The 25,342-nt window shown below is 62.2% G+C and overlaps 1 protein-coding gene across 2 annotated transcripts; it reads left to right on the top strand.

Moving 5' to 3' along the window:
- The first annotated feature begins 973 nt into the window (after window positions 1-973).
- PIAS4 (protein inhibitor of activated STAT 4) lies at window positions 974-25,342 on the top strand. 2 transcript variants are annotated; one of them, XM_032306321.1, is made up of 11 exons: window positions 974-1,082; window positions 6,021-6,447; window positions 17,012-17,096; window positions 17,785-17,826; window positions 18,177-18,267; window positions 18,362-18,490; window positions 18,581-18,686; window positions 20,634-20,707; window positions 20,793-20,953; window positions 23,252-23,382; window positions 23,531-25,342. In XM_032306321.1, exons 1-11 carry the CDS (start codon window positions 1,056-1,058, stop codon window positions 23,800-23,802), a joined length of 1,545 nt encoding a protein of 514 aa, XP_032162212.1. In that variant the 5' UTR covers window positions 974-1,055; the 3' UTR covers window positions 23,803-25,342. The 2 variants fall into 2 exon arrangements, with proteins under 2 accessions (XP_032162212.1, XP_032162222.1); XM_032306331.1 differs by having other exon boundaries at window positions 20,877-20,953.

Below are 25,342 nucleotides of genomic sequence, written 5' to 3' on the forward strand. Positions count from 1 at the left end.
CTAAATTAAAAAAAAAAAAATCTTAAAAAAAAAAAATCACACTAACATACTTTGTAACTGAGTGATTTGGAGTGTTTCCTTCAATTTCTCTTAATTCCTGCCCTGAGAACCATGAACCCAGGGTACGAGCCCTGGAACATACATTTTTTAAAAAATTTTTAAGTATTATTATCTCTCAAGTCAACTCGCCCCCGAACGTGGGGCTGGAACTCACGACCCCGCCGTCCAGAGGCGCTCGCGCTCCCGACGGAGCCGGCCGGGCGCGCCTGGAACACACGTTTTTGTCCTCTTGCTCCGGACGCAGGCAGGTTGGAGCTCCGCTGCTCGCGGGCGCTGGGGAGCCGAGGAGGGCTCTAGAGCAGGGGAGGCTCCAGTTCGTGCAGATTCCAAAGGTTACTGTGGGTGGGGAGGCGGGACCCGCAGAGGGTCGCCCGCAGGGGCGGGGCAGAGAGAGCCGCGGGAAGCTGGGGGGGGGGGAGGTCCTGGTTCCCCCGCCCAGGGCCAGCCCGGGGGGCGCCGCGCCAGGACCCGGATGTGCACCGCGCCGGGCCCGCCGCGGCTGTGCGGTGCTGGACGGCGGGGAGCCCGGCTGCACGCGCTGGCGGCCGCGGCGCCGGAGTCCCCGTCCCCTCCCCCGACGCCGCCGGGCATCCGGGCGCGCACCTGGCCTCCCTCCCCGCGCGCGGGCCGCTGCACCTGGCTGCATTGTTGTCCCCGCCGCCCCCTCTCATCTTCCTTCCCTCCCAGCCCGGGACCCAGCACGCGCCCCCACCTGTGCGGAGCTCGTGCCCCTTTAAGTGGACAGACGCCGCGAGGGGTGGGCGTGGTCGCCGCGGGAGAAAAGGTGGGGGAGACGGTGTCGGGCAGCCCTGATTGGCCCGAGGCCCGGGCGGCGGTCGCATGCGCCTGCGCACTGAGCAGCAGCGCGCGCCTTTCGGGGGTAGGAGGGCGCCCGGGTGCTAATTGGCCGCCGCGACGGCCCCGCCCGCGAGTGGCGGGCGGTCACGTGACGCGACGGCTGGGGGCTCCCGGCGCGGGGGACGCTGGTGGCCAAGATGGCGGCGGAGCTGGTGGAGGCCAAAGTGAGTGAGCGGCGGCGGCGCCGGCCCGGGCGGGCGGGAGAAGGGGCGGGGGCCGGGCGGCGGGCGGAGGTCTGCGCCTTCCTCTTGGGGCCCCACGGCGCGGCCCGGTCGCGGTTCGCCGCCCAGCCCCCTCGCCCGCCCCTGGCCCTGGCGCGCCGGGTGCGGGCGGGGGGCGGGGAGGCCGGGGGCGGGGTCCCCCAAACCTTACCCCAGCCTTCGCGCTGGGGGTTGGTTCCCGGGCTTGGGGCGGGGTCGCCCCCCCCGCGGCCCGAGTGGCTAGGGTCCAGTCTCCCTAAGCACGGGGGACAGGGCCGCGCCTCCCAGCTAGAGGCACAGTTCCCCCGGACAGCATGACGGGCTGAACTGCTCGTCCCCTCCTCGCCCTGAGCCGGGCTCCTGCTCTGTGGGCTGCGGGGAGCGTCTTCGCTTCTCCGCCCCCCCTGGCACCGAGGGCTGGCATCTGGGTCTCAGACTCCCCACCCAGCAGGCCAGCTGGGGTTGGCGACTTCCTCCTCTGAAGGGTCCCCTGACCCTTCTGCCACCGATTCCACCATCCGGGGTGATGAGGGCGTCCTGAAGGCCCCCAAATACAGTGTGCTCTTGGGGTTCGTACCCCGGCCTGGAGTTTGGACCCCTAGTTCTGCTCCCGCGTTGGTCCCAGAGCCCCGCCCCCTCCTGGCATCATCTCTCTTGTCCTCGGAGTGGGCACCGTGTCACTCGAGTTTGTTCTCCTGCCTGGGATGGAGTCCTGACCCCTGTTCCCAGTTTAAAGCCTTCCTCCTTCTCTCCTCAGTTTTGGGTCCTGGGCTCTGCCTTCCTCCCCTTTCTACCCTCTGGACCACATCTGTGAGGTTTTGGACTCTGCTCTTGGGGTCTCTAAACTTTACACTAGCAAGATCAGACCCCGTAGTGACTGTTTTCCCGTATGCCCTAGTGAGTCTACCGAGATGGTCGTGCTCCCTCCGCACAGCTCCTGAACCCTACTTCAGATCCCTTTACGCACCCCAGCTCTGCCTGCAGAGGCTTCCTCCTATTTTGCTGGTTTCTTGTGTTGCTCTATGGAGAGTCCCTGGTCTCTTTCTTCAGTGCTCTCAGTGCTTCTCTCTCATACTCCATTTTGGGGTTCTGGTTCCACATCCCATAGAGGCCATCCCTCTTCTAGGGATGTACCTTTTTCCAGGTGCCTTCCCAACGGTGAGGCTCCAGAGCCCTTGCCCAGACTACACTAGGATTGTTCCCTTCCTCCCCGAGAAGTTTACTCAAGGTCTTTGGTGGCAGGGAGGTGGGGGACTGGACCTCCTCTGGACAGAGGCTCCGCCCCCGCCCTCCCGCTGGTCCCCTCCCCAGGGTCCTGACCTGTAAATGTTTCCTTTCTCCTGTTCCCTCTCTCCTTCCATCTCCCTTCCCTTCCCTCGGAGATCTGGAATGGAGCCCCCTTCCTCCTGAAGCGTCCACCTCAATGCCTGTACTACACACTCTGCCCTTCTCTAGGGTTTTGAGAAATTGGGACTTGCCCTGGAGATGCAGAAGTCTGAACTCTGCAAGTCCATGGCGGCAGCCGGTGGGCATGAGGTCCCCTGGAGTCCTGAAATTTAGTAGTCCCAGGGGGCTGTGACTCTGTGAGTCTGGGCCCCGGCCCCTGCCCCCACCCCTGCCAGAGGGTAGGGACTCAATTCAAGGCCCCATCCATGGCCTTGAAATATGATCTGATGAACTCCACTTGACCCTCCGGTGGCTGGGGCCCCCCATCCCAATTAAATCAAGTTGACCCTTTTTCCAAGTTCTCTAGAACGGGAGCCGCCGTTCAGTGGCACAGCTAGCTCTGAGCCTCGGGAGCCTTCCTTTAGTCTCTGTCGCTGTGGAGCGCCGGACGCGTCATTGAAGCGTTCCCTTCTTCCAGGTGCTTACCCAGCCTTTCGTGCTAGGAGCTGGAGATTGCATCTTTTGGGGTGCAAAACTGGCTGGTCCGCGGGAAGAAAGGGGGGAGCTTGTTGGTAAACTTGGAAATCAGACTCTTCAGCTGTGGCCCCTCAGAGGGCTTGGGGGAGAGGCAGGCTGAGAACCCCTTGGGATGGTAGCATTTTTCACCGATCTCCCATTTCCTGGAGATAAAGACCTTAACTTTCCCCCATGTTCCAAGGAACCTGTATGCGAGGCCGGTTCAGTTAAGCCCAGCAGACCTACCCAGCCTGATGCTTTTCCACACTGCTTCAAGCAGGCCCGGAGCTGAGACCATGGAAGCCATCGGGGCCTGGTGCTGTTTATAAACAGACCTGAAGGGAGGCAGGGAAGGATGAAGCCAAGGCAGGAAGTGATTTTGCAAAGCGCTTGGGGCTTCTTCCGGAACGGTTGTGCCCCTCTCACGCTGTCCCCCTCCCAGTGTCAAGGGCAGCCTCCTTGGTGATGGCAGCTGCTGAGAAATCCGAGTCGTGAACATATGGCAGCTTGAGGGATGTGCCCCAGGATGCTCTCGCGGCCCCTCTGGATGTCCAGCCTGGTGCGAGGGCTAGGCCTTGGCGGGGGCAGGGCGCTCCCAGGGGCGGGGTGATGTTAGAAGACGTGTTGTGGTCGGACTCGGCACCCCGAGCCCACCTGCCTTTAGCGCCGTGGAGGGCAGGCAGCGTCCACGTGACATCGCCTCTCCCCTCCAAGGCCTTGGGCCTCTTCCAGAAGAAACATCTTGCCTGCAAGCCCATTTTCTCTGCTCCAGGTAGGAGGTCAGGCCAAGGAAGGTGAAGTCTTTGTTTTCACAAGCGTTCCGGGCTCTCCGAGGGCCAGCTCACTGCTTTGGTCCCGAGGCAGGGGGTGTGCTGGGATGGAAGGGTCCTCAGGTCCTCCAGACAGCTGGGTGGGAGTGGGAGGTAGTGCCCGCGGGAGTCCAGTGGACTCTGCCACTGACACGGAGGCTTTGGGCCAGCCGTTTCTTTCATGGGGCCTGAGTTTTCTCACCTGCTTGGTGGGCGTGGATGCTGGTGCGTTTCACCGCCGGGGAGAGCCCTTGAGCTTGGCGTATGATAGATCTCCACGTCTGTCGCCTGGGAGCCGGAGGAAGGCCCCACTGCAGGAAGAGGCTCCCTTTTGAGATTTTGCAGGCAGGACGGGGCAGTCGCTCACGTTTTTGTCTGTCGTTTGGTTCCTTGACAGCCGTTCCGCCGCCTGTGGGAGCCTCATGTATGGCTGGGAGTGTTCTTAGAGGGTTCCCATCTCTCGCGGCTAGATGAGGTGCCCAATGTGTAGAGAGGCCTGACGGAGGACCCAGGGCCCCTGAGTCTTGGTGCTGCCGTCAGACACCATGCCTCACCCTTCGGCAACCAGGAAACGGGCAACACCAGAGCCTTCTGACACTGAGACCGCTCCGTAAACACCCTGGCAGGGTTCCCACCCACCTCCAACTGTCAGGCTCTCAGGTTGAATTTAAGGGCTTTATGGATTTCCTTGGGTGCCGTCCTGCCCGGTGCCAGCCAGCTTTCCTTAGGCACCCTCGTCACTGGTACCCATCTTCCCCATCCCGCTGGAAGCGTCTTTTTCCCACCACATTTCGTTCATCACAGGCCCGCTTTGGGGCCCGGTGTGGGTGGCCCTGAAAGCCCGCTGGCCCATCCGTTCTTCAAGGACGTTTTGCTTATGTAGCATGTGGGGAAGCGTGCCTCCCCTTGGCGTCCCAGAGTCTCCCCGAGGCCGGGCCATGGTCAGGCCGCCCCAAGGAAAACACTGGCATCAGCTGAACTCCCGTGTTTGGTCTGAGCGATTTGGAGGGACCCTGCCAGACCACTTGCGTCACTGCGCCGCAGATCACTTCACAGCCTCTGGGGCTGCTGGATTCTCAAAGCCTTCTCTCAGGTCCACGGTTCTCGATGGGCCGATCCTGTTCCAGGGGACACTGGACAGTGTCTGGGGAACATTTGTGATTGTCACCATGGGACTGGGGAGGGGGCTCCTGGCGTCAAGTGGGCAGAGGCCAGGGATGCTGCCGAGGACCCCACAGCGCCCAGGACACCCCCACCCTGGAGAACAATCTAGCCCCAACATCCACAGTACCGAGGTGAGGAGGGCCTGCTGAAATGGTCAGCAGACGTTTGACGCTCGCCTGTCCTCAGCTCTGTGTGGACACCCGTAGTGCGACGGACAGAAATTGCCCCCGGCTTTAGAGTCAGGCTTAGGTGTGAAGCTTGGCTGTAACGTGGAGCTCCCCCGGGCCTGGCAGTGGTGTTTTAGGAGTCAGAGTTAAGTATGTGACTGCGCGTGCGGCTCCTGGCAGGTGATGACTATTGAGTCGTGGCTCCCATCCTCCAGACGGAAGGGAAAACATGTTTGTGGCCAAAGTTGATTTACTCTGCTTTCCGTATGTTACCTCCTCTGGTCGTTCCCACATCCCAGCGAAGTGGATCCTGTCATCCTGACGAAGATACTGAGGGTCCGAGAGGCCGTTAGTGTTCTTGGCTAGGGAGTGGCTGAGGTTGTTTACGGGTAAAGCAAGATTCCCAGTCCCTGCCCTGGGGATGCTTTCAGGCTTGAAGATGGGAGAAGAGAACCTAAAATAGAAGGCAGTGGTGTGTGCTGGGGGGCGGTCAGAAGCTTTTGCTGCGTGGGCAGTGCTAAGGAAGGTTTGAAGAGGAGGAGGGGAGCAGGGCTGAGCTGGGGAGGGGGCATCACGGGGATGGGTGAGCGGGGGCCTGAGCACAGGCATGGAAGGGACTGAGCCTGGGCCCGTGGGCCTGGGGCCAAAGCCTTTTCCTCCTCCTCCTCCTGGGCTCCTGCTCCTACGGCTAGAGTGAAGGGGACCTGGGGGCAGGGCCAGGCAGCCCCCGATGGGCTCTCACTTCGCTGTCCCCCCATTTAGGGCGCAGGTGGCTCCAGGAAGCCCCTTGCCCCAATCGCAGTCCCTGAATCTGGCTGTGTCTCCTCTGAGCGTGTGTTCCTGCTGTTACTCTTCCCCAGAACATGGTGATGAGTTTCCGAGTCTCCGATCTTCAGATGCTCCTGGGTTTTGTTGGCCGGAGTAAGAGTGGACTTAAACACGAACTCGTCACCCGGGCCCTCCAGCTGGTCCAGTTTGACTGTAGCCCCGAGCTGTTCAAGAAGATCAAGGAGCTGTACGAGACACGCTACGCCAAGAAGAGCTCAGAGCCTGTCCCCCAGCCCCACCGGCCCATGGACCCCCTGACCATGCACTCAACTTACGACCGGGCTGGCACGGTGCCCAGGACTCCCCTCTCGGGCCCCAACATTGACTATCCCGTGCTCTACGGGAAGTACTTGAATGGACTTGGACGCTTGCCCGCCAAGACCCTCAAGCCAGAAGTGCGTCTGGTGAAACTGCCCTTCTTCAACATGCTGGACGAGTTGCTGAAGCCCACAGAGCTGGGTGAGTCTGCCCCCACCCCGGGGGTGGGAGCGGGCGTGGGGGTCCCCCCCTCTGCATTCTCCCCAGTGCCTGTGGCCAGCACGTCACCGCCCCGGAGTGTCTTCTGGGAAGCAGTGAGAGCCAAGGCGTCACAGAGGAGCTTTCCCTCCCAGGAAGCGCAGGAGCCACCTCTGGGTCTTTCTATTAGCGACCTATAGGGTCGTCTCGTGAATAAGCCTGAATCTTAGCAGCTTAGCATCCCAGACACCTGGCTTGTGAGGGTCAGAACTCGGGAGTGGCTTAGCTGAGTGGTCCTGATGCGTGCACACTGGTGCGGTCTCTGTCGGGCTGTTGGCTGGAGGCTGTCTCATCCGAAGGCCCGGCTAGGGCTGGGGGCTGCCCTCTCACATGGTTGCTGGCAGGTCTCGGTGTCTTGCTGGCTGTTGGCTGGAGACCTCGGTTCTTGACGTGCGGGCTCTGTGGCCTGTGGAAGCATCCCCACAGTGTGGAATGGTGGTTTGCTTCCTCCGGAACCAGTGACGCGGGGGTGGGAGGGTTCGTGTGCGGACAGGCAGTACGTGTAGGAGCGGCCGGAAGCCACGTTGTTTCTCTGATCTCCACCTGGAAGCAGCCTGTCTTTGTGTTCCACGTTTCATCGGTCACATAGGCCAGCTCTGTGCCTTGTGGCCTGGGACCATACCAGGCTGCACCCTAAGTGGGTGGGTGTCACTGGGGGCCACCAGGGATGCTGGCTTCCAGGCTCTCACTCCCTGTGGCAGAAAGGCTGGAAGTTGCGTCTGACCTTCTTCCTTCCTTCCCCCCACAAAAAGCTTGTTTCCTGCTGGGCAGCTTTGGGAGCAGCCTTGCCAGTGGGCTCAGGCTGATCACCGTGGGCCCGCTGGTTAGGGAGCTGCTAGTGTGCTCCCGAGAGATGGGACACTGCCGGGACTGGAGGAGACCGTGCCAGGGAAGTCTAGGGCCACGGGCTTCTTGGGGCCCCTGGGATTTGACCAGGTGCCCGCCTGGTCCTGGGAGGCCTCTCTCGTGGTCATTCTCGCTGCTTCCATCTTCTTCCCTTGAGGGCCTGCGGAGGGGTGCCTGTGGAAGCCCCACATTGGGGACGCGGCAGGGAGCAAGTAGGGCTCCCCATCATGGGGAGGGTTCGCTCTGGCATTCCTCGCTTAGGGCCTAGAGGTGCCCTGAGTGCCTGTGGGCACAGTGGGTTGGGCTGTTCCACTGTGGCCCTCATCCACGGCTCCCGCTCAGCCCCCCGCATCTTTACCGAGCCCCTGCTGCACACCAGGCTCCGGCCTGGGTTGTGAGTTGGTCTCTGCCGACTGTGGCTAAGGTCATGGCCCTGCCATGCCCCTGCCGCCACGCCCCCTGCTGTGTGGTTCTCTCCCGCCCCTCCTGCTGACCCAGCATCCCGTCTTGCTCAGCCAAGGGGCCCCTCTGTGCATGGTGAGTTCCACGCCAGCCCTGCGCCAGCCGGCCCACTCGGTCCAGCCCTAGCTGCGGGGAAGCGGGACTGCAGCTGCCTCTTTTCCTCCTTCCTGTAGACCTTGAGCTTCGTGAGGTTGGGTGAGGGGGCAGTGGTCCCGGTGAGGCCGCAGGAGGTGGAGGAAGGAGTTCCTGGTGCTCCAGACCCTGGAGTCCCAAAGCTCCGTTTCAACCCGAGGCTCTGTCCTCTCCTGCCTTCCCTCTGGCAGTGTGGTCGCCGGCCCCCAGGTGGGGAGTGAGCTGGCCTGGCAGCCCCTGGCATGGGGTTGGTGTGGCAGGGCTGGAGAGCCCAGGCCCTTTCCTCAGTTTCTCCAGGACGGCCCCCACCCCTGCCCTAGCTCCGCTCCTCCCCACTTCCCTCTCTGTGTGGTGGAACTCGTTCTCTCCCTGTGCCCAGGGGCTCTCCAGCAGGCTCTGGGGGCCTTGGGGCTGGCTGGCTCTGAAGGTCACGCAGTTCGGGCTCCTCAGGACTCAAGGGTGATGTTTACAGTAGGGAGGCTGGGTTTTCACTGGGAAGCAGTAAGTCAGGCTTGGCACTGGGCGGGGGACAGAGGTGACTTTGAACTCGGGGGCCAGCAGCCTCCCTCCCCTGCCTGGACCACGAGCTTCCTTCCTGCATGGCCCGATCCCACTCCCGCCCCACAATGCATCACTTTGCCCTGAGCCCCCGGGGACCCCAGTCACCTGATCTCCGGGAGAGTCTGCTCCCCTGTCTACACCAGGAACTACTCTGCTGGCGGCTCAGAACAAAGAGGCCAACCCCGCCCTGCCCTGGTCCCACCCACTTCCCTGCCCCAACCTGAAGGTACCCCTTCCCTGGGGCTGCATCCTCAGGGACCCCCGCGCCTGCCAGGTCCCTAGGGAGAGTCCTCGTGGAGCGCAGAGCTGGCCCGGAAGACGCCTGGTCCCCTCTGTTCCGAGGCCAGCACTTTGGGCCGCCCACTCCCCCACCTGGGGGCCTCCCTGTGGTGACTTGTGCAGTGCTGGCATTGCCCAAGAGTCGCTTCTCCGGGCTCGGGCTCAGCTGGCGTCCCCTTCCCCCTCGCTCCTGACCATGACCCGCTGACCAGAACGAGGTCCAGACACTCTGGTCTGTTTCCCCGGAAGAGCTGCTGGCCGGCTCCAGCTTCGGGTCGGAGAGTGCGCCCGGCGCAGAGGAGACATAAATCTCAGGGAGAGGAATGTTTGGGTTGGGGGAGGGGAGGAGGATAATGGAGCTGGGAGGAGACGGTCAATCTGCTCCAGCGGGGCCGGGCCCCTGGAAGGATCGGGAAACTGACGCAAGGTCACACAGCGTCCCGAGGATGGGGTCCTGGGGCCGCAGGCTTAGCCATCTTCCGACTCTCACTCCTCCCCGAGTCCTCGGTGCTCTGCACCTCTGGGCGGGGAGGGGTACCCATTTTGAAGCACATGAAGGTTCTGGACCTCAGGTCTCTTAGCTCAGAGGGCCTGGCTGTCCGAGCCATTCCAGGGCACTTGATTCCTGACCCCCGCAGAACCCACGGGGGAGCCAGGGAACGCCATCCTGGGCATGCCACCGCAGCCCATCTGACGGCCACCTAGGCTGTGAGCGGCCGCAGTGTGACCGAGGAGGCCCAGAGCTCCGCCAGGGTGCGTGGGAGAAAGGAGAGGCTGGCGTGAGGCGTGAGATTACGGGCAGAAGGAAGGAGACGCGACCTGGTGCAGTGCTGCTCCGTGGGGCTCGCCGTGTCCTGTGGCCAGTGTCTCGGGCTGGGGGGCTGGGTCCCTTCTGCAGAGTGAAGGAGCCACCCCATGTCGGGACAGCTCCCGAGGGTCTGCTGGTTGTCTCCATGCCCTGCAGGGTGGCAGCACCAGCACTGGCTGGGGACTGCTGGTCCAGCGGCTGCCCTGTTAGGCAGGGCACACGTGTGTCCCTCGTCCGGCCTCTCCGGCCTTGGGCTGGCATCACCCAAGCAGCAGGGGAGATGTGGGGTCTCCACCCTGGCGTGTTTGGCCAGGAAGCTTCACTAGAGGTGAAGGAATGGGCCCCGAGAGGAACGCTGTGCTTCCCCAGGGCGTCGGGGCCGGGAGCTTCGGGGATACATTCGTGGGGAGGCGGCAGGTAGGAGGCTTCCGGGTGCCCGTTCCAGACCTGAGGGCTGAGTAGCCAGAAGCCTGACCGAGGAAGGAGCAGGCCCAGGTGTGGCAGTGAGCGAAGGCTCCAGAACGGGAGTGGTCGGGCCTGGAGGGAGGTGTGGTGTGGGAGCAGAGGGAGGCCTAGGCCAGAGAACGGAAGCTGCGCGGGCCGGGGGGCGAGTGGGAGCTGCGCGGGCCGGGGGGCGAGTGGGAGCTGCGCGGGCCGGGGGGGCGAGTGGGAGCTGCGCGGGCCGGGGGGGCGAGTGGGAGCTGCGCGGGCCGGGGGGCGAGTGGGGCGGTTGGCACTGCCCTGAGGGCTTCGCGGGCGGGATCTGGTGAGCTTTCCTGGGTCTCGTTTCCTGGGGTCCTCTCTGAGGTGGGTGTTAGCCCCTGGGGTACACAGAGGCAGAGGGCCTATGTGCATCCATGGGCCCATTGGGGCCCCCATGCAGGGGTGTGCTCTCTCTGGGTCCTCGGGTCCCTCCTGTGCCCTGGGGCTGGGGTGGTCCCGTGGCATCCCGGGTCTGGCCTCACAGCTCCAGGGGCAGGTGGGCCAAGCTCCCAGGCCGGAGCCTTCCCCCACTCCCCGCAGCCCACCTGTACAGCCGCCTTCCTGCTTTCCTTCCTCCACATTGCCAGTCTCCCTCAGCAGCCAGAGGAAATTTTTAAAATAGCTGGCTCAGTGTGTCCTTCCTCGGTTCAGAACCCTCCCGTGACCAGCTGACTTTTCTGCTTGGTTTCTTCCCTGCTCTCGTCTCTCTCTCCCTTCCCCTTGCCTTGCTAGTTCTCCGAAACGCCAGGCCCAGTGTTACCCCAGGGCCTTTGCACGTGCTATACCTTCTGTCTGTCCCACTTTTTCAGACGCTGCCTGGCTCTTTCCACCCCGGTCACCTAACCTGAAGCTCATCTTCCTTTCCTCCTCGCCTTCCCTCACCTTCTCGCCACCCCCCACGCTTCCATGGCCTTGCCTCCGGCCCTGACGAGGTTTATTCATTTGTTGGTGTTCTTCTTTAACACTGGGGCCCGGTCAGTTCATTCCCTCCCTACATCTACAGCGGGAGCAGGGCAGGAGGCGCCCAGTGCAGGAGCTGAGGAGCGGCCTGGGGCTGCTGTGAAGCTGACGGGAGCTGGCGTTGTCTGGCGTTGTCTGACGCTCCTTCGGTGTGTGACTTTTGTGAAAGTGTGTGTGTGTCGTAGAACATAGCATCAGGCCCCTGCTGGAGGCTTCAGCTTGTTCTTGCCTGTGTGGCCCTCCGAAACAGTGGCTGTGCCCTAACTACTGTTTTACCTGCCCCGCTCCCCGTTATGGTGGGAGCATCCGCTCGGGCCAGGAAGTGTTCTCTGCTAGTGGTGGTTTGCACGGTGGGCTGACAGCCGGGGCGGAGATGGTCATGCTGGGCTCCTCGGTTGGTGTCTTGGATTGAGCCGGAGGCCAGTTCCCAGTCCTCCCAGAGGACCTGGAAGCAGGGGGTTCCCTCCCTTTCGTTCCTGGGGGTCTCTGAGGCCTGGGATGGGTTCCTCATCCTAGCCTGCGCAGGGCCCCCCCACAGCCTTGGGGCAGCCTGTGGGACACAGCAAAGGCACTTTGGGGTCAGTTTGGTGTTGGCAAAGAGCCAGAGACACTGGGAAGTTATGTTGATTTTTTTTTTTTTTTTTTTTTTTAAAGATTTTTATTTATTGGGGCACCTGGGTGGCTCAGTGGGTTAAAGCCTCTGCCTTCGGCTCAGGTCATGATCCCAGGGTCCTGGGATCGAGCCCCACATCGGGCTCTCTGCTTGGCCAGGAGCCTGCTTCCTCCTCCCTCTACCTGCTTCTCTGCCTACTTGTGATTTCTGTCTGTTAAATAAATAAACTCTTAAAAAAAAAAAAAAGATTTTTATTTATTTACAGGAAGAGAGAGAGATCACAAGCAGGCAGAGAGGCAGGCTGGGTGGGGGGAGCAGGCTCCTTGCCCAGCAGAAAGCCCAATGCGGAGCTTGATCCCAGGACCCTGGGATCATGACCTGAGCCAAAGGCAGAGGCTTTAACCCTCTGAGCCACCCAGGCACCCCAGTTGTGTTGTAGAGAAGAATCGAGTGGGCGGGGAGGTACGGGCAGTACCAGGATGGCAGGGGCCTTGTGGGGGGCTTCCAGCTTCTAAATAAAGGCGATCAGGGTAGTCTGTCGTTCTGACGCCATTTGAGTGGACTTCGGAGACATCAGGCCATCTAAGTAGCTAGGGGAGGAATCTTCTGGAAGACGGGATGTTGAGCACAGAGGCCCCGAAGCAGGATGTCCTTGGCACATGGGGAACACGAGGAGGTGGCCTGGGAGGTGGCCGTGAAATCCAGACCACTAGGGGTGAGGACAGCATCCCTCAAGTGGCAGATGGTGAGCTTGGGGGAGCCAGGGGGCCAGCCAGGGGTCGCATACAGATCAGGGGGCAGGGGTGGTGGGGGAGGGACCTTGCTAGTGTGTTTCAGAATCGGAGCCAGCTGGGAGTTGGTGCTGTGGGTTGGGTGCAAGGAGTCGTGGATGAAGCCTACGGCCCAGCCCTGTGCAGCTGGAGGGCCGTTGGCAGTGGGTGATGGAGGCTGGGGTTTGGGGGTCCCCCCCACCTCCATCCTACCATGCAGGGTGTGCTGTGTCCCTGTTGAGGCTCACCTCCCACTGGCTGCTTGGCTTCCTGAGGGAGCTGTCAGCCACCTGGGGCCCATGGCACAGCAGAAAATCCGAACGCCATCCCCGCGGGGGTGTCATCTAGAAGTGGCAGCCCTAGAAGGGACCCCCGACTCTTGGCCTCCCGTGACCATGCCCACTGCCTGCTCTGTTTCTGGGGACAGCACTCCCTGGCCGGCGGGTAGGGTCACTGGTGGTGCTCTCTGCTTCCCACTCGGCCCTCGCAGCTCCTCTAGGTATGGGGAGCCCCACCCTACCCCATCAGAAATAATTGCCTCCCCCTCCCCAGGGAGCCTGGGTGGCTCAGTGGGTTAAGCCTCTGCCTTCGGCTCAGGTCATGATCACAGGACCCTGGGATCGAGCCCTACATGGGGCTCTCTGCTCAGCAGGTCCTGCTTCCTCCTCTCTCTGTCTCTGCCTGCCTCTCTGCCTACTTGTGATCTCTGTCTAATAAATAAATAAAATCTTTTTTTTAGAAAAAAGGAGTAATTGCCCCTTGGCTGTTGGGGCATGTCTGGGCCTGTGTGCACTCCCACCCCCCAGTTAGCTGTCCTCGAGGGCGCCAACCAGGACTCTGTGGGGACTAGCTAGGCCCTCGGCAGACAAGCAGGAATTGATGGCGGCAGCTTGGCGGTTTCGTCGGCCCTTGCTGAGCTCCAGCCACGGGCCCACATCTGGGCCCTGGGAACTGTGTCCCGTGGACAGAGGGCACCCAGGTTGGGGCGGGGGCAGGGATGTGTGCCTCAGGCAGAGCTGGGCTATGAACCCCGGGATCTGGCTTCTGAGTCTGAGCTGGTTTTAAATCCAAATTGTGTTTGTGTTTTAAATAGGTGATCTTCTGTTGTGGTTTTGGAGTTCAGAAGGTTCTGGAGCTGGGGTGGGCCAATTAGGGCCAGGGGCCAACGTCACAGGCTGCCTGTTTTCCTAAACCAAGCTGTATTGACACACAGCAACACCCATCTGTCTGTTGACTGTCTCTGGTGCCTTTCGTGGTACGAGGCCGAGTGGGGACATTGAGGCAGAGACCGTGTCTCACTAAAACCAAGACTGCTTGCGCTCCAGCCCTTTGTAGGAACAGCAGTCACGCCACTGTTGGAAAGGTTGGCCGTTCAGAGAAAGCTGGCTCCCTGCCTCTCCCAGTCCCTCCGAGGAGGTGACCGTGGCCGTCCTTGAGCAGATGAGCGGACCTGCATTTGCCCAGACCCTTCCCTCTGAGGGTGACCCGAGCCCGGGTGTGGTGCACGCCTGCCTGCACCGGCTGCTTTCAGCTGGCAGAAGCATCTCGCAGGTTACCCCTTAGCAGAGCAAGAAGAGCTCCCGGGTTCCTCGCTGTCCGCGTCAGGGTCCCATGCTCGTCCTCCGTCAGCTGTCCCGGAGCTCATCGTCGCCAGGCTGGCTCGGCAGGCGCGGCTTTGGGGCATCGGCCGTCTGGTGGAAGCCGTTCTGAGTAGGGCTGTCTGCAGGCCTTGGGCGTCCTTCGTGTGGGAGCCTCTCGGCGCGGCTCCCGTGTCCCACGTCGTGCGCGTGGCAGGGACGAGATGGCCTGCTCTCGCGCCTCGTCTCCTGATCAGGCAGCTTTTCAGTGTGGTTGGTGGGAGTTTCTTTTTTAAAGATTTTAATTTTAGGGGTGCCTGGGGGCTCCGTTGGTGAAGCGTCTGCTTACAGCTCAGGTCATGATCTCAGGGTCCTGGAATCGAGCCCCGCGTCGGGCTCCCTGCTCAGCGGGGAGCCTGCCTCCCCCTCACCCTGGTCTTGGGCTCCCACTCGCACTCTCTACCCCACACCCCAAATAAACAAGCAAGATCTTTTTAAAAATAAAAATTAAAATATTTTAATTTTAAGTCATCTCTGCACCACCATGGGGCTTTAACTCACAACCCCCAGATCAGGAGTTGCAGGCTCCACCAACGGAGCCAGTCAGGTGCTTCTAATTCAGCAGAGATGCCAGCGTTTTTAAATTGAGGCAGAATTTACATCCAGCGAGGTCCTCAGATACTTAGTGTGAACTTGGAGTCTTACTAAGTGAACGTACCCCAGTTACCCAGATGCCAGCAAACAGAGCACGTCCGTCCTGGAAAGCCCCTCACCGTTGCTCCAGCGTCCCTGGTCACACCCCCCGGAGGCGGCTCCCGTTCTGACTCTTTCCCCTGTGAGTTAGTGTCCTGCTGGGGGTGCAGCCTAGTGGACGTGCAGTGGGTGCTTCGGGCGTCTCTGACGGTGGCTCACCATCCTGATCTTAGATTTGCCCCTGCACTCTCCTAGGTCACCCGTTTTATTTTACCGCGTGAACACACCACCGTCTGTTTCTGCTTTTCCACTGGTAGGTACTCAGGTCGTTTCCAGTTCAGGGATCTTAGGAATAAGTTTACCATGAGCACTGTTGGGCAAGTCTTTTTGTAGCCCCATGTCCATTCATTTGGGTGTATGTTTACCTTCGTTAGCCGACAGTTTTCCAGAAGGGTTGTGCTTGTGGCAGAGAAGCCCGCGCCCCACGTCCCTGCGGGCACTTGGAGTTGTCCCTCTTTCATTTTAGCCGGGCTAGTAGATGAGTAGAACGCCGCCTCGCATTCCCGGGCTGGATCCCCAGATCCTGGATATCTGCAGATATTTTCTAGAGGACTTCCGTGTCTGTGCTCATGGGAGGTGTTTATCTGTAATTTTCCTTTTATGATGAGTCTTTGTCAGGTTTTGATACCAGGGTCATGTCAGCCCTGTGAAGTGAGTTTGCTGTTCTCTTTGTTTTCTGAAAGTTCAGAGAAGTTTATTTACATGGTTTCTTAAATATTAGAACTCAGCAATTGGATCTGCAGTTTTCTTTGTGGAAAAGTTTTTGTTTGTTTGTTTTTAAGTTTTTATTTATCTGTTCATTTGACAGCGCATGCGTGCGCTCGAGAAGGGGAAGCAGCAGCAGGAGGGGGAGAAACAGACTTCCTGCTGAGCAGGGAGCCTGATGCGGGACTCCATCCCAGGACCCTGGGATCATGACTGAGCCAAAGGCAGATGCTTAACCAACTGAGCCACCCAGGTGCCCTTGAGGAAAAGCTTTTAATTATGAGTTCAGCTTCTTTAAGTGATAAAGGGCTTCTCAAGCCTCCCACATTTCGAGTTTTGGTAATTTGCAACTTCGGAAGAATTTGTCTATTTCATGTAAGTTATCAGATTTATTGCCATAAGTTTGTTGGTTTCATTCCTGTATTAAACCAAGAGACTGTAGGATCTATTTCTATTGTCTGTCTTTTGTTTCTGGCAGTGGGTGTGCTTGCGTTCTTTTTTATTGTTTGTTCTGGTAGCTTATCTAAGAAGTTTGACTTGATTGATTTTCTCTGTTGCTGACTTTCTGTTTTTATCTTTTAACTTCCTTCTGATAAGTTCAGCTTTAATTTGCTCTTTTTCTAGTTTCTTGTGGAGGAGTCAATCTTTTGAAACTTTTTTCTGTCTTTTTTAGGAGAAGCATTTAAGACTGTGATTTTGCCTTCATCGGCTGTGTTAGCTGCTCCCTCCCAGGTTTTGCAACACTGTGTCTTCTTGTTCAGTTCAGAGACTTTCTGGTCACCCCTGGGGTTCTCAATGCAGTTTTAATGGACAGTGAAAAGCCAGCTTGTCACCACCATGGTCCCCATCCTCTGGCAGACATTCCTCTACTTCTGCACCCACTGGGCACAGTGCCAGTGTGGCTCTGTGTGTGGTGTCCCTGTGTCCTCCTCACGTCTTCTGCTGTGCGCGGGGCTGCTCCGTGACTCTTGTTTTCTGCACTGGGAGCCTATTAGGGCAGTTTCACTTGCCTGCGTCCTCCGCTGACCATGAATGCCCAAGGTGGGATCCCTGTCCAGCTCGTCTCTGTCCCCTCCGGCAGTGCCTTGCAGGGCCTGTGCCAAGCACCACAAAGACAGGCAAACACTTGCCGGGTGCCCAGAACAGTGGTGTGAGGTGGGGACAGAGTTGTTGCTGGCATCTCACAGGCCCCAGGGGGAGCAGCTGGCCCAAGGGCATGTAGTCTGTCGCACTGCCTCCCGTCAGCTAGGCAGGCTCCTCTCCCTGGGCTGAGCACTTCTGTCTTCCTTAGAGACTCCTGAGCCCCGGAGGGTTAAGAAGGTTTCTGCTTCCCAAGGGGCCCTTCTGGGGTTAGGGGTGTTCCCTGAATCATAGGCTGCGGTGTGACACCAGCAGGGGCTGCGCTTCCCGCACCCTCGTCCCTAGTGGCCCTGCTTCCATCCCACGGGCCTGGCTGCCTGGGGGGGGCTCAGCCTCCTGCTCCCTGCTTCCCCTCTGAGGAGGGGCCGGCTCCCTCCCTGGGAACTGGACATCACCCTGACGCTGAGTATGTCTTTAGTCCCGCAGAATAGCGAGAAGCTGCAGGAGAGCCCGTGCATCTTTGCGCTGACGCCGAGGCAAGTGGAGCTGATCAGGAACTCCAGGTGCGCTGCGCCCCGCACCCCTGCTGGCCTCCCCAGCGGCCGCTGCGCCCGTGTGCTCTTGGGCCACCCAGGGGCTGGGCTAGGGGCGCCTTCTGCAGACCCGATGTTGACCCTGTGCCCCATGCTGGAGGGACGGGGAAGCCCCGTGCGCCTGACTGCCTGCTCTCCCTGCCTCTAATCTGCAGCCTCCAGACGTGGGCCGCTGTCCCCCTTTTAACAGGATTCCCCTCAGCACTGTTGATGTCAGGGCTGGGTCCCTCTTTGCGGGGGATGCCCCCCGGGGGTGTCCCGGGCCCTGTTGGGGGCTGAGCTGCATCCCTGGCCCTTTTCCACTTGATGGCAGGACTCCCCTAGTTGTAATGCCCGTAGCTGTCCCGATGCTGCCATTCCCAGTGTCTGCTGAGACGTAACTCCCCACTGAAGCAGCCGCTTGGCGCCCCATGGCCGTGCCGAGCTTACGCCCGCCGACCTATTCAGTAAATCCCCACAGCCGCCCCGCCTCGTGAAGAGAGGGGAGGCCCTCTGCCCAGGTCACAGTGAGTAAGCAGGAGAGAACGTTCCAGTCAGCACCCAGAGGTCTTCGGCTGCCGAGGGAGGTAGCGGGGTCCCTGTCTGGCTAGCCCAGGCGAAGGGCTCTCCTGCCTCACTGAGCCCTCTTCTCCTCCCCTCTGCTTCCGCGGCCGCGCAGAGAACTGCAGCCCGGGATCAAGGCCGTGCAGGTCGTCCTCAGGTAAGCCTGGGCCTGCCCGGAGACCCCGTGCCCGGAGCCCGGCCCTGCCCGCCCCAGCGCCACCCTCCTGACAGCGTCTCAGGTTCTCCGTGGTCAGAGGTGGAGCCCTGCTCCTCCTCGCCGCCTGCCGTCTGTCCTTGCCTGTGCACCGTCACCACAGAGCCTCGCTCAGGCCAGATCCGGGGCCCAAAGAGCCGCTCTCGCAGTCCGGCAAGGCAGCGCCCCTGCCACGTGGACGCAGCCCTCATGGCCCCTACGCCGGCCCTACGCCGGCCCTGCGCCCATCCCCCCTCGGGTCACCCCTCTGTGCATAGCCCCTGCTGGCCTCACGGTGCGCGCTGTCATTACAGAATTTGCTACTCAGACACCAGCAGCCCTCAGGAGGACCAGTACCCACCCAACATCGCCGTGAAGGTCAACCACAGCTACTGCTCGGTCCCGGTGAGTGGGCACCCCTGGGCCGCTGTGGGGGACGGGGCAGGGGGGCCGCCACAGAACCCCTTTCTGAGGTGTGAGCCCCCGCGTCTGCTTCCAGGGCTACTACCCCTCCAATAAGCCGGGAGTGGAACCCAAGAGGCCCTGCCGCCCCATCAACCTCACCCACCTCATGTACCTGTCCTCGGCCACCAACCGCATCACCGTGACCTGGGGGAACTACGGCAAGGTGAGGTGGGCCGCGCCCGCCTGCCCCCCACCCCGGCCTCCTGCAGGCCCCGCCTTGGCCTGACTGCTCCTTCCCGACTTCTGCCCCCAGAGTTACTCCGTGGCCTTGTACCTGGTGCGGCAGCTGACCTCTTCGGAGCTGCTGCAGAGGTTGAAAACCATCGGGGTCAAGCACCCAGAGCTGTGCAAGGCGCTGGGTGAGCTGCGGGGCCCGCGTGTCACCCCAGGGGATGCACAAGGAGGGGAGCAGAACAGTCCGCGCAGAGGCCCTGAGGCAGGGACGTGGGAGGCGGGACCACTTGGGGTGGTGGTTCGGGGCCAGGTCTGGGGGCATGTGGGCAGGGCGGGCACATGGGGGTCACCCCCACAGCATCTGGGAAAGATCCCGGGGGATGGGTGCTCAAGGCCGTTGCTTCTGACTCCTGGGTGGGGGCCGGGAGCCCCGGGGGCAGGAGCAGACCCGATTCACAGCTGCAGGTACCGGGTGAAGGAGCCCAGCCCGAGCCCAGACCAGCGATGTTGGGGGCAGTGGAGGGGTGACACGGGGAGTGTTGAAAGTGAACCACCGCCAGGATGGGTAGACAAAACCAGTCCTGTTTCTCGACTTGCGTCTACGTGTGCGATGGCTGTGTGGCCTCAGGCAAGCCACTGGCCCTCTCTGTTCAGAGGAAAGCCCTCTTCTCTCTGTTCGCTGCGTCTTCTGACCCAATCCTCATAGTAGCCCTGGGCGGAGGGACTAGGCGATGTCCCCATCTGACCACTGGGGACCCTGAGGCGCAGAGTGGTGGGGCTCCCACCTATGCACCCCAGCCCACTTTCCTCGAAGAGCCGGCCCCCCAGCCTGTGCATCACCCTCTCACTGGCCAATGTGACCAGAGGGGACAGGCATTGGCATGGGGGCCAGGCGGGCTTCATCCAGGCCTTGGCCTGCAGGGGGGTGGGCAGGGCACCCGGAGGTCTGGCGGAGGCCTGGGAGGGGTGTGTGGGACCACTGGGGCTCCTGCTTGGCACGGATGGCCTGGTTTCCTCTTGGAAGCCCGCCCCCAGCTTGGCCGGCAGCCGCGGGGTTTCTGGTCGCTGCGGGAAGCCCCGTGATTGTCTCACCTGTGGCCTTCTTGCCGCACTGAACCCTCTTCTGTCGGCCGGGGAGGAGCGGGCCTGGCTTCAAAACCAGACGTACCTGAGTCTGTCGCTGGCATTCCGTCCGAGAGGCGAGCCCTGCGCTGGGACTTCACGTGGGGATGTGAAGGGCTGACCTTCGGGACCCTGGGCAGCTTCTGGAGGAGGGGCTGCAGGGCTTGTGCGGAGGAAGGCGGGGCAGCTCCGGGGTCAGGCCTGAGTCTCTCCGTTCCCACGGAGAGCGGGGCAGACGCAGGGCGAGCCTCAAAGAGTCCGGAGAGGGAGCCCGTGCGCCCTGCGGACCTGCCTTGGAGTTCGCTCTGTGCGCCTTTCCTTTCGGTCCCTCTGGCAGCCCCGTGCTCACCGTTGCGAAGGGGCCTTGTGTGTTGTTGTGGGCATTCTGCATGCGGCCTTTGGCTTCAGGCACCGGCCAGCTCTTCCTAAGTTAGGTCGACTTGGTCACCTGAGAGGCCGCGCTCGTGGGCTCCCTTCTGCCCCTGCTGGGTTTGGGGGTGTCCAGGAGTGGGGCCTCGCTGTGTCCTGGCTCCGTGTGTGGTGGCCACGAGAACCTTCCTGGAGCGACCCGTCCCCCTCCTCACCAAGTCTCGGGGATGGTTGGCGTGGAGCGCACGGTCGCAGCGGACATCCCTGTGGGCGGCTCGTCCTTGCCTCCATCTTTTTCCGAAAGAGGCCCGTGGGCGGCGAGAACGCGCAGCGGAGTGGGCATGTGGGCCGGCCTGCCCCGTCAGCCTGCCAGGTTGCGCGAGACACCCCGCCGCGGCCCAGGGCGCTTTCGCAGGTGACCCTCGCAGGCCCGAGCCCCAGAGCCGAGCCGTGTGGCTCGTCCTGGGAGGAGGATGTGAGGTGCCCCGTGTGTGGACCGTCTTCCCCGAGGTGGGGGGGCTGAGGGTGCTTGCCGCTGCCTGCCCTGGCGTCGATGGATGCTGGAAACGCCTGCCTCCTAGCTCCGCCCACGCAGACGCCTCTGTCTCTTCTGCTAACGACGGCCACCCCCTTCTCCGCAGTCAAAGAGAAGCTGCGCCTGGACCCCGACAGCGAGATCGCCACCACGGGCGTGCGGGTCTCCCTCATCTGCCCGGTGAGTCGGCACGCGCGCGCCCTCTGTCCCCACCTGCCTGCGGCGCGCGGCCGCCCAGGGCCGCTGACCGCCCCCCTCCCCGCAGCTGGTGAAGATGCGGCTGTCGGTGCCCTGCCGCGCCGAGACCTGCGCGCACCTGCAGTGCTTCGACGCCGTCTTCTACCTGCAGATGAACGAGAAGAAGCCCACCTGGACGTGCCCCGTGTGTGACAAGCCGGCCCCCTACGACCAGCTCGTCATCGACGGGTGAGGCTGCCGGCTGCGCGGCCCTCTCCTCCCGGGGTCCCACGGGCACCCTGCCGCCCAGGCTTGTGGGCCGCCCTGGAGCCCTGGCCACAGGGCCAGCGGGTGTCCTCCCTGTGGGGCTCTGCAGGGCCTTGGCGGTGCAGGCAGAGGCCGCTGGCTTAGGCTCTCCGGGCCCAGGACCCCGCAGACCTGGAGTCTGCTCTTCCCCAACAAAGCAGGGGCCCCGAGAGCCCAGCTCATGGGCCCTGCACGAGCCGGAGAGCCGCTCCCCGCACGGCGCTTGGTGCCACCTCCAGCTCGTCCTCCGCTCCGAGAGGTGGGAGGCTCAGCCGTCTGCCCGCCTCTGCTCTCAGGTGCCCTGCGTCCCAGGTGGCGCCCACATGCGGCCAGGCCCTCCCCGTGCCACAGGGAGACGAGGGGAGAATGGCTGTTCTCCCCAAAAGGGAAACCTTGCTCAGGTCTTAGGTTTCCAGAAACTGAGCCCAGCACCTGACCAGGCAGCTCCGGCCAGACGCCAGCCACACCCATGTCCTCTCCCGGTGCTGGGGGTGGGGCGGGGAGGGAGCGGCCGCTGGCTGGGTCTGTGGCCACACTCAGTGCCCAGAAGTCTGTGCAGCCCAGATGCGTGTTGCAGGATGTGGGCGTGTGGGGACCCAGGGATGGCCCGCGGCCAGCAGGGGCTCGCGTACGTCTGTGCCACATTCGAGCGCTCACCTTCGAACGTGGGCACTTGTCAAGCCATCCCTCCCAACTGTACTGAGACGTGGTGGGCCTGGATCTTCCCCACCTTACTGATAAGGAGACTGAGGCTCAGAGGGGACAGTCACCTGTCCTAGGCATGCCCAGCTCATAGGCGGCCGGGCCAGCTCTGAGCCTGGGTCCCTTCCCTGGAGGGGCTGAGCTGCTGTGCCCCGCTGTGCCCCACTGTCCCCATGCCGTCTGGTCTTTGGGTGGAGTGAGCAGGCCCCTGGGGCCGGGCACAAGGGCCAGGGTTGAATGGCTGCTCTGTTCCTGGCCTGGCAGCCGTGCGGCCCTGTGCCTGCCTCTCCCCCCACCCCCACAGGCCTCGAGCGGGTCACCCAGGCTCCAGTGGCAGCAGCTTGGACAGCTCCAAGGGCAGATGGGCCTGGGGCTAGGGGGTGTGGCTGTGCCCCGTACACCACAGTCCCAGCATCCCATGGGGCCTAGACATAGCCAGGAAGGCTTCCTGGAGGCAGGGTCCTTGATTATTCCGTTTCTTTGAGGATTTGGTATTTTGTCCCACCCTTGGCTCTGAGCTGGGTGATTCTGGGGTCTCCCTAAGGACTGTGTCCCAGACTCTGCCTTCAGGGAATACCAGCTGGCTTGGGGAGCGTGGGACCTGAGCCAGATAGAGACGCTCCTACTGCTTGGGCTCTGCGGGGGGCAAGAGGCGCTGCGGACTGGGGCGTCCTGGCGGAGACGTCCACGGCAGGCAGAGCTGTGTTAACACTGTGGAGCAACCCTGGAGTGGCGGGTCTGTGAGTGGCCCGGGGGAGTGTCCTGGAGCAGGAAAGGGCCTCCCTCCCTGTGACTGCATTTGAGGCGGTTGAAGTTACATGGAGGCAGGCACTGTTCTGACCTGGAACAGATGCTGGGGGCCAGGTTGGCCCGTTGCCGCTAGGGCACGTGTGTCCCTTGTACAGGACCTGGCCCGGTGTGGGCCTCCCGGCCGCTGGAGTTGGTGGGGAGGTGGAGGCCCCGTGACCGGGAAGGGGCAGAGCCAGGAATGGAGCCCAGGTGGCCTGGTTTTCGGCCTCGTTGGCTTCGGGGAGCTTCCCTGCCCTCCCTGGGCCCCGGTTTCTCCATCTGTAAAATGGGTCTGGCCGAGTACCTTAGTGAAACAGTGCCCAAGGCCAGAGTGTGTCTTGCCGGGCCAGGCTCACGTTGGGTGCTCCCTTGGGGTTGCTGTGGTGTGTGAGAATCCAGTGCCCCCACTTCTGCTTCCTGCCCTGCCCCAGAGCCTCTCCAGGGGGCTGTGAGCAGTACCCACCCCCTGCGCGCCTGGCGTCTGGTCTGCAGAGAGGGAGGTGCGGGGACGGGACAGGAGGGTAGGGGGCCGTGGGCCAGAGGGGGCAGCCATAGGCACGGGGCGCGGTGCAGGCAGGCCTCTTCCCCCCGCGGGGCAGGGGGTCCCCAGGCCCTGGTGGGCGCCGTCTTGAAACCACTTCCATGGAGGAGGAAGCAGCTAACTTAGCGAGTGTCCCGCGGGAGTCCAAGCAGTCAGGGCCGGGTGACAGTGGCCCTGCCGGCCCGGGAATCAGCTCCTCGCCCCTCCAGGCTCCTCTCCAAGATCCTGAGTGAGTGCCAGGACGCGGACGAGATCGAGTACCTGGTGGACGGCTCGTGGTGCCCGATCCGCGCCGAGAAGGAGCGCAGCTGCAGTCCTCAGTGTCCCATCCTCGTGCTGGGTGAGTCGGCCCCCCGAGAGCCGGGCAGGGCGGGGCTCGGGCTCTGGCTAGAGACCTCCGTGCCGTCCGATCGCCCGCCACGTCCCGGCCCCTGCCCCTCGCTGGCCTCCATGGGCCCGCTCTGAGCACCACCCCCTGTCGCCCTCAGGCCCCTCGGACGCCAATGGGCTCCTGTCCGCCCCCAACGTCAACGGCGGTGGTGGCGGCGGTGCGCTGGGGGGCGCCGGTGGCGGTGGCAGCGCGGCAGGTGGCGTGGAGAACGGGAAGCCGGGAGCCGACGTGGTGGACCTCACGCTGGACAGCTCGTCGTCCTCGGAGGAGGAGGAGGACGAGGACGAGGAGGAGGAGGACGAGGACGAGGAGGGCCCCCGGCCCAAGCGACGCTGCCCCTTTCCGAAGGGCCTGGTGTCGGCCTGCTGACTGCTTGCCGCCGCCGCCGCCACCGGCTGGACACGCAACTTTCCTGGTGCTCACCACGCGGATGGGGCGCAGGCGGGCCTCGGGCTACAGAGGGAGGAGTGATTTTTTTTCTTTTTATTGTTGTTCATTTGTTTTTCCACCCCTTTCCCTGGCTCCTGGCACCTGTACCTCTGGACTCTCCAATCGGAGGATTAAAAAAAAGTAAAATGACAAAAAAAAAGTACAAAAAAAAAAGAAACCACAAAAAAAAAATCAAACTCTTAAAAACAAGGCAAGCCGCCCTCACAGCTGCTCCCCCAGCCAGAGCCTGAGCCCTGGAGCCTGAGCCGGCCCTGGGCAGCAGCGGGCAGACCCGGGAGCTGCACGCGGACGCCCCGGCCCACCTCGCCTCATCCAGGGACCATTCCAGCGGGTGCAGAGGGACGGGGCGCGTGGGGGTGGTGGGGGCAGCAGGGGAGACGGACGGGCGCACGGCACCCCTCCCTGGCAGCAGCCACGACTTTGACATTCGTCTGTTCCTTTTGCTCTTTTTTCTCTGCAAATACGTTCTCTCGCCCAGAGACCCTGGAGCGCACCGCCGAGCAGGGAGCATTTTAGCCAAGAAGCCATGGAGTGGGTTCGGGCGGGGGGGGGGGGGGGGGCAGGGGCACAGGGGTGGGGGGGGGTGGGAGGGGCCAGGGAGGGTTTAGCCACAGATGTGTTGTATTTTTTGAAAGTGCAATAATTTGGTATTTTGAAGACCCAGCATGTGGCCAGGACCCCCCCTGGAAGGCGGGGGCCCCAGGGTGCGGCAGCGTGTGGCGTGGGGGGGTCTCCGTTTCCTAGCAGCTACCTCGGTAACTCCAATTCAGGTTAACTTCCCTACGGACCAGCGAAGGTGTCCATAGACGCCGCTGCCGCCGGCCCTCCTTGGCGGGCGGGGCGGGCGGCCACTTCCGGAGGGGCAGCAGGGACCCCCCCCCCACCCTCTCCATGTGGGGTGGCTCCTTCCCCCTCTTCTTGCTCTTGGGTTTTCCAACGGGTAGAGGCCTGCCTGGCCCCCCACCCCCCCGGGAGCCTCACACTCGTCTTCCAACAGGACCGGGCCGAGGGCCACCCGCCAGCGACTCGCCCGGCCTCAGGGGTCCAGCCATCGTGGGGGGGGCCCCCACCACTGCCCCCGATGCCTCCAGGAACCCGCGGCTGGGTGCCCGGCCCCCCGCCCAGCATCCTTGTCCTCTGGAGGCCACGCTTGGTTCTCCCACCGCCTCTGCCCTGTTCTGTTCTGCTTTTTTTTTTTTTTCCTTGCTGCCCCCCCAGCCCCAGAATAATTTCCTTTGTGTAAACAGAGCTCTTCTAGTCAGGAAGCAATACCGTTTCAGGTCTGAAGAAGAAAGGGACATCAATCTGGCCGAGGGCAAATTCAGTTTTACTGTATAAACTCGGCTGTGCAGCTCGGCCCCCCTCCGGCTGCACTGGCAGCTGAGGGCCGCGGTTTTCTAATATTTGTATTCTAATTTAATTGTTTTTAAAAAACGCAAATAAAAAAGGTCAAGGTGAA

Source organism: Mustela erminea, chromosome 1 (assembly GCF_009829155.1).
Source record: "Mustela erminea isolate mMusErm1 chromosome 1, mMusErm1.Pri, whole genome shotgun sequence".
NCBI lineage: Eukaryota > Metazoa > Chordata > Mammalia > Carnivora > Mustelidae > Mustela > Mustela erminea.

What these genes read in the sequence shown, in the direction of transcription:
- PIAS4 (XM_032306321.1), top strand. Translation starts at nt 1,056, where the DNA reads ATGGCGGCGGAGCTGGTGGAGGCCAAA. An exon ending in GCTGAAGCCCACAGAGCTGG is followed by an intron (nt 6,448 to 17,011) that starts GTGAGTCTGCCC and finishes GTATGTCTTTAG; the next exon opens with TCCCGCAGAATAGCGAGAAG. An exon ending in GAGCTGATCAGGAACTCCAG is followed by an intron (nt 17,097 to 17,784) that starts GTGCGCTGCGCC and finishes GCGGCCGCGCAG; the next exon opens with AGAACTGCAGCCCGGGATCA.